The 8611-nt window shown below is 40.3% G+C and overlaps 1 protein-coding gene across 1 annotated transcript; it reads right to left on the bottom strand.

The window, feature by feature from the left end:
- Positions 1-1836: 1836 nt before the first annotated feature.
- On the bottom strand, positions 1837-7400 carry rx1 (retinal homeobox gene 1; the record flags this gene model as incomplete). The annotated part of the gene is made up of 3 exons (XM_083671750.1): positions 1837-2286; positions 2898-3151; positions 7103-7400. The coding sequence occupies 3 exons, from the start codon at positions 7398-7400 to the stop codon at positions 1837-1839; spliced, it is 1002 nt and encodes a 333-aa protein (XP_083527876.1).
- Between the last annotated feature and the right edge of the window lie 1211 nt (positions 7401-8611).

Below are 8611 nucleotides of genomic sequence, written 5' to 3'. Positions count from 1 at the left end.
AGAATAGCTTAATTGAGATGCACATAGATGCACATCCACATAGTAAAATGACATTATCTGATTCAAGATACACAGAAGAACTCAATTAATCTAGTACCCTGTTTTAAAAGCCATGACTGTTTAGTATTTGATGGTTTGCAATGGTCAGGTAACCCACACTATGGCTATGGCAGAATGTTGATTTTACCTTGAATTTTATATGCATTGTGAATAAGGCTAATTAAGACAAGGAGTTAATTGTTTTTAAATAAGTTAATTGGGTGTTAAGGGGTGTTCCCCTCTTGCCAAAACAAATAGCTTGACTGATTGTCTTACGCATCTTTAGCTAAAACCTTAATCTAGTCAGGGCAAGCCAAGACACCTCAACCATGACCTCACAACACCTAGCAGAGAGGTGTGAGGTGTGGACAGAAGATGTTCACCATTGTTACCCCAGCTAACGCAGCCAAACATGAAACAAAAAATCTATAACCACACTCTCAAGGGCTCTACATGAAACTACAGAGGGTTCTTCATAGGGTTCTCCTACTTCGGCTGGATACATAGAAATAGAAACACTTTCTCATACACATTTCAGGATCTGGAGGAGGAAATGCCTTGATGTGTATTTTCTGTAATTATTAGATGCTAAGAATAATATCACTTTGATTTACAAAATCAACATCTGGTCAGTCTTGCTAGTCTGCTGCACTACAAATGTGTAAATACCCAATGATACTCTTTGGGATACTGTGTGAAGCGGCTCAGCGGCAGGAGACGTTGTGGTCTGAGTGATGTCATGATGTGTCTGGCAGTGCATTGCATTGTGCTTCGTTACAACCAAAGGTACTGTACACTTATCATCACGTTGCTCTTATACTCATGTAATAACACTGTTATAACTCTTGCAATTGTATTAGCATGATGCAACATAGTCATTTTTGGTAATTCTTTTGTAATTGAGTACAGCTCAACTCCACTACCATGTAGTTACATAGCAAACACAAAATGACTACGTAACAACCTGTTAATGACTATGTAATAACCTGTTAATGACTATGTAATAACCTGTTAATGACTATGTAACAACCTGTTAATACAATGTTTTTACCACAGTAACTGCAGTGTTACTATACAGCAACCGTAGTGATGTAATGTTAAGAGTGACCCAACCATAGTATGGACATGAGATACACACCCCATGTCATACTGGTGATACTTCTTCAGCAACCTCAGGACGAGCGCATCTTCTTGTCTGGTGTAGCAGTACCGTGTTAACACTTTTGTTAACCAAAAAAAAAAGAACACACTACTGCCAATACTTATTGCCTCTGTTTAGACATCCAACCTTTGAGAGGAGGGAATCAAATGTTCCCAATAAAAAAGTCGACCAGTATCAAGTGAAATCCTCGTTCCAGTTTTGCTCCAGTAAAACATGTCCATGTTTTTCAACAAAGCATACGAAAATGAAAGTCACTATCGTGTCTGACTGTCTCTCAGTTTTTATCCAGGTCAGTCATATTTAGCATCGTAGCGATCCTTCTTCAACATGGATGCTTGTGCAGTTGATTTGCAAATGGCTGAGTGAATAAAAAATGCAACCACCATGCAACCAATGCAACCATAATTGCCAAAGATTTTGAAATCACAAAAGTTAGAGAAGAGACCAAAACAAACCATGAATTGGTCTAATGGGTACACATTTCACTGGTGGCGTGGGAAACAAAGAGTACTCTAGGTCATTATCAACAATTCTTGTTGCCACCTTTCCTGACACGTTTTAAGACGGAAAAAATAGCCATTTAGTATTTTTGCTGGATTGGAAACACAGTTTCATGAATAGCCCATCCCAGGTAGTCACATGGGCTGCCAGGTTTTGTCCATGTGCTGGATGTGCTCCTTGGCTTTCATCCTCAGGGCAGCGATGCTGGAGCTGCGCTGGTCCACCTCCTCCATTGGATACTTGTCGGAGTAGGGAGCCGGACACTGGTACGGAGGAGGTGCTTGGTGCATGGTCTGCATGCCCTGGCCCATGGGAGGGGGGTTGTTGAGGAAGCCGTGGCTGGGGTAGCCTGGCTGCAGGCCCTGGGCAGGGCCCATGAACCCGGGGAGGCTGTGGACTGGGGTGGCGCTGGACAGAGGCGAGGTCAGCCAGGGGTCCAGGGGAAGAGAGTTAGTCATGGGCCCCATGTTGGTGTGCATGGGCGGCCGGTTGAAGGACAGCATAGGCGAATCGTGGAGTTTCATGGTGCTGGCATCCATCTTCTCCTGACGCCTCCATTTGGCTCTGCGGTTCTGGAACCACACCTAGTAGGGAGAATGCATAAGAGTTGGATTTTCAGCATATAAGTATTTTTAACAGTTAGGCTGCCTACTTAACAGTTACTATTTATCTTTTAGCCTATTAAGAATAAATTCTCTTTTACTATACAGTACAACAACATGGTTCCTAAATGGGTTTAGCATGGCTTTTTGCCCCCTTTCTAAGACGTTGCCCTTCTGCCCTCTGCTAAGACTTTGCCCTTCTGCCAACCACTAAGACTTTGTGCCTGTGGTCAGTGCTAAGATGTTGGCCCTTTACCCAGCTCTTAGGCTGGCGGCAATCATCATCTTCCACCTGTTAACGACTGTCGTTAGATGGCTGTGCACCTGAGCTAACTTGGGTAAAGCTTGGATTATGTGGCACTTAAGAGGCTAGAAATACTGCACTGTATGTATATATATATATACACACATGTACATTTACTGTTAATACATTCTATATTTATACAGATTGGAAAAATAGGTATAGTACTTTCTTACATTATTGTATATGAACAGTTACTGTTACTGTACCTGAAATCTATCAATTGTTTTATTGTTTTATTTATTAATATTAATTTAACCTTTAAATCACTGAGAACAAGTTCTCTACACACCTGAACTCTGACCTCCGGCAGGTTGACCTTCATGGCCAGCTCCTCTCGGCTGTATACGTCAGGGTAGTGGGACTTCTCGAAGGCGCGCTCCAGCTCATGCAGCTGGTAGGTGGTGAAGGTGGTGCGGTTACGACGGTGCTTCTTCTTGGGCACCTCTTCATCGGCCGGCTCTGGAGACTTGCCGCTGTCGCTCTCCACACTCTTCCTCAGCTCGCTGAGATCCCCGTCACACTTGTTGGAGAACAGGCCAGAGTCTGACCAACCCATAGAGGGGAAGAGAGGAAAGAAAAGAGTCAGACGTATGTGTTGTACAATAAATACAATATTCATATGTATATGGTAATGTACAGTATATGGTACTAAGAGTTACAAAACCTATTTTATTCTATTCTATTCTTTCCTGCTCTATTCTTATTCTGTGGTGGTACTTTCTTAATGTGGTTAATTCAAAAGGAAACATATTCTTACTGTATATGCAGTCATTGCTAATAATAATCATATGATATTCTGACATTGATAAGGAACAGTATAGCAGGTTATGTATGGGGAATACACATGTATACATGTAATGTGAATGCTGGCAGATATTCACTGTTCATTCTGTAAACAGATGGGCTTTTGCCAATTATGAAGTTGCTTTGGATCCTTTTAATTCAACCAAACAGGCTACATTAGCGTGTTTGACTTTACCTGTCTAATCAAAGTAAGCTGTTGTGTATTGTTCAATTAGCTGTCCTTAACGTGCTTGCCTGCTGCTACGTTAGGCTACGTTAGGTTACTTCAGGATAACCAATTATCAGTTGGCAGAGAGTAGGCTATTCTTTTAAATCAACGTCTGTCTGGGCTAGCTGTCTATAGTGTCAATGTCCCACAACAGGGGCGGGAGGAGGCATATCTAATCATGAGTGAATGGGCAAAATAAATTAGAAAATGAAATTCCCAAAGATGTTAAGTTGATTAAGCTGTTTAAAGAAGTAGGGGAGGACAAAAGCAGAAAACGTTGGAAATTCTAATGAGATCCACACCCCCTTAACTTGCACTCTGTACTGACAGCTTTCCAGTAGAGCACACATTGCTTTGACACCTACAACAATAGGCCACAGTAGACCATGAAGCACGCTACTGTCCCCCACACTGTACTCCGACATGACGCTCCAAAACACCCCTTAAGAGGTTGATGAGGATTATGTGGGGGTATAAGCTGGTATCTCACTGTGACAGAGATAAAACCAGCTGAAAAGATATTGAGGATGTCCTAGGTCCCAGTCAATATTATGGAATGCTGATATCAGATGTGAATCTAGGTTAGGTACAAATAAGTAATATATGTTATAGTCAAAGCTAAAAAAAAACGTTGTCAGTAGCCTACATACTGTAGTTAAATGTTGTGGGACTCATTTACGCTTTGCACCATGGTATCATTTATCACACCATACTCAAAGTCTATCACTGTATACCGGGTTAAGAATTTAATAAGTGTTATTTATTATCCCAAAAAGGCATGCATCCAAAGCTATGCTGATTGTCGTTCCAATGTGTTTCTCCACCAAATGTGAAAATTAAAAGCATCTAAATCTAAAGTCTGTTTTGTTATTTTCATCCAAGTGTCTGGCTTGGTCAGTGTCTTTGCAATGAAAGAGCATTAAGAATTGGACACATGTACTGTACACTTGCTGTCTTAAGACTACGTAGACTGTCCTTGTGCTCTGGTAGGATCCATACTGAGTCTCTGAGGCTTTCACTGCAGGTGTCCCTCACTCACTCTAATGCATAGAGAAACAGATGCACCCTGTTAATACCCTACCATAGCCTTCATGGACGTAAGCCCTAATCTACCTACAGAAGGGCCTTGATGTGTATCACTATCACTGCCATGATTAGGAAATACAGTCAACATTACAAGGAAAAGAACGACAGCCTTAACGCCACAAACTAAAGCCGTAACACCATAAATGTGGCTTTCAAATTAGTCTTATAATTAATAATGAAAATTAATTTAATTAATTTAGGTACAAAGATGATACAAAGACGATAATTAGTCATTTAATCAGTTGCCCTCTCGACTCATTTACAGTGTTGACATCAGCGCTAGTGCTGGATATAGAACTAAACACAGAACTAAGGACATTTAAAAAATGACAGACTAATACTGAATGAAAAATATGGAAAATATCAAATATTACTTTGTAATAATAACATGACTCTCTTATTAATCCTGTAATTGAACCTTAACATTATGTATTGTAAGAGTAATACAGTTAGGGTAGATATTGTGAGTGAAATTCTTTTTTTTTTTTTTCATCGATCTTCATAGCTACAATACCCACACAACACCTGGATGGATATCGACAGAGTGTATTGGGGGTTTGATTATCTTGGTCAAATACTAGATCAATGAGTGAAACCCAAAACCTCCCTGTACAATCCCAATGTGCCCAGTCCAAAACCTAGACCCAGTATTGACCCATCGCAACCAACTAGTGGGTCTCTCCCCACCCACCATTTGAAAAACACTACAATATAAACTATTCTCCATGACTTAACCAGTGCTTCAGAGAGAGAAACAGGACAGAAGAGTCTGGGGACTTTCAAATGACCAAACAGGAGCAGGATTTTGGGGTGGGTTGATTAACCTCTCATTAACAGTCTATGACAAAGCCCAGGCTAGCACAATGCAGAGGTCAGGTTGGGTTCAGTGCCCAGCTCTCTGCCTGTCAGCCTGCCTGTCAGAACCAGCAGTCTGAAGACATCTCCATGTTTACAGTCCACCAGCACAACTCAATGTGGAGGCTCAGAGTGACGCAATGCACTGAGAAGTGCCCATTTAGAAGGAACAGAGGTGATGGCTAACAAGTTGGTTGTTATGTGTTGGTTGTTAATGTGTTCATTTTCATTTGTGCTGATGCTCAAGTGTCTCAAGCCAACGCAAGCCATTCCCACTGCGATCACTGAGTGTTTATTATGATCACACACATCTATTGTTATTATCAATCATCAGAATGATGTCTTTGAATACCGTGTATGTGTATTTTCTATTCATGAATTCAACATATTATGTTTTATATTTATTATAATAAAAAAACATTATATTTTTGTGCAACCTTACCCCCACCAGACCCATTCCTTACGCACCCACCCGCCACACCCCAGATGTCAGAACGAACACCACAGATTAAAGACGATACACTTGATGCAGATATAAAATAACAATTGCAATTATAATTACAATCTCCTCTATGTTTATGGGAAGATTAATTGAATTCCACAAGGGGATGGGATTGGGGGCGAACCCCTGCACTGTCTTGTTTGGAGATTTATCTCTCAATCAGAGTATGCCCACATAGTATCTACAAGCCCCAGCTCACCATGTACAGTACACCTCCCTGGTTTAAACTACAAAATAAATCCACAAATTAGTACATGCTCCATATTTACAGTGCAATACATATAATTGTACAAATGTATTTTGCTACTGTATTTTACTCAAATACAGCACTTGGGGAAAGTATTTTATGACAGTAGATGTCCCTGAATGTGACCCTCCCTCTGATACACGAACAACCCACACTGTACAACCAATAAAGGAATTGAGGTCATGGCTACACTACCTTGCGCAGCCCTGATGCAATGGAAATAATTTAGCCCTAATGACTTTGGGTTAAGTAAAGCTCTTAACAACCCACCCATCTCCTATGTAATCCAGTGATAATTATTCAGATACCTTAAGATGAAAAAATGTGAATAACATTTACAGGGTAAGGGTGGGTAATATGAGGAATATTCATAAGTCACTACTGATGAACACATTAATTTGATATTAACACATTAACTTGCCAGCAAAGTCGTAATAATGATTCTAATACAGGTATGAGTGTATAAGTGTGATGCGTTACCCATAAAGGGTACTGTATTTCCAGAGAGATTTCCTCAGTGATGTACAGTGGCATAGTTAACCTCACTCTTCAGTCCTGACCCTATGCACCCACAGGGTCTGAAGGCTTTCATTTGATTAGTTGAATCAGGTGTGTTAGTACTGGGCTAGAACAATACCCCTGTGTATCGCCAGGAACCAGGAACAAAGAATGTTGTTGATATGTTTCTTTCTACTGTCTCTCATTGGTGAACCAAGTGCTGTAGGTATACTGCAGCTATGTGGGAGACTAACTCAACATGGTAAAGTAATGAATCCAGCCTGAGAGACTCACCATGGTAGGGCTGTTGCTCTGTGCTGTCCCTCAGAGAGGAGAGGTGCCCGTAGGGGTGTGACGCATCCTGCTTCCCAGGGTCTCCCAGGCTCTCCACGCCTACTTTGTGGGGCCCCGGCCCTCCCGCCCCCACAGGGTTGAGCAGGGGGTCTTGGTCCTTACTGAAGCCCAGGATGACATCAATGCTGTGGACGCGGCCGCCCACCGCTGCCCCCCCTCCCTTCACCATCTCGTGGAAGTTACTGGGCGAGAGACAGCCGTCATCCACCATGCTCATGGTATCCAGTGACAAATGCATTCGAACGCTCGGACGCTAACACTATCCTCCAGCAGGGAAAAGATGACTTGTCCTAATACAAGAGGAGATCCCGAGGTTGTGTTTGTCTTTTGGTGAACTCCTCCACAAACTCTCTATGCACCTGTAAAACAGTCAGAGTCAGAGTCATTACATGATGAGGAGACAGTCTCTAAAGCCTAGTATCTCTCCACATAAGACTTCCTCAATTGTATACAAATTATATTTGTAGCAGTTATCAGTAGCAGTTATCAGTAATATAATTCAAATGTTGTTGAGTTGTAACACTATAAAAAAACTCACTATTACTTAAAACTACAGAAACTACAGTAAAACAACGACTAATAATAATACTGTAAGAATATTTTCATATATATTCATATATTCAATATCTGCAATATTCCAAAAATAAATTATTTTAAAAATCCAAACAATAGCTTAAGGCATATACCCGTGTTTTCTATTAGAAATAGGCTACTGTATGGATTTCACGGTACACAGAGTAATATCTTCTAATGAGACATATTATTCAATTATGCAAAAGCGGATCAGCAAAGCCAGAGCCAATTTATTATATTACATAAACTCATTATAGAGCATATTGAGTGCAATGAGATTGATAGACCTGTTGACATACTTAACTTTACTAATGTCAAAATAAATGGATCAAATAGCTGCTTACCAGTACTAACATATGTGTAATGTTTGTACTGGTGTGACCCTCTATTAAGCATAATATAACAAACTGTACTGTATGTGAAGTTTTCAAACAACATGTGCAATATCATCCTAAATGAGGCTCATCTCATCTGAAATAAAACATAAATGCATGACATATGTGATACAAATGGTCTAACCCACTTTATAATTGTTTAATATATGGGAATATATTAAAATATATCTAATGCCACTACATGTCTGTTGTCAGGTAAACAGGTTTCTATAAAATAAAACTGACAGCTTGAAGCTCAGGCATGTTGAATTTCATAGAAAAACATTAATTGAGCCCTGAGCAAATCTTGGTATAATGCTTGAAACACGAATAGTGAAAAGTAATAATAACAAAAAACGTGTTTAATACAAGTAGAGATCATTCGACTGAAAATTTACACAAACGAGATTAAACATAACAAATGTGAAATTGACCAATTATATGTGCATACATGATTGACTGGTGTTGGAGATCACATGGTTTGGAGCTGACTGAACCGTCA

The sequence above is a fragment of the Argentina silus genome, assembly GCF_951799395.1.
Source record: "Argentina silus genome assembly, chromosome: 6".
Classification (NCBI taxonomy): Eukaryota; Metazoa; Chordata; class Actinopteri; order Argentiniformes; family Argentinidae; genus Argentina; species Argentina silus.
The sequence above is the reverse complement of the archived record's forward strand: the minus strand, read 5'-3'. Positions and strand labels throughout refer to the sequence as shown.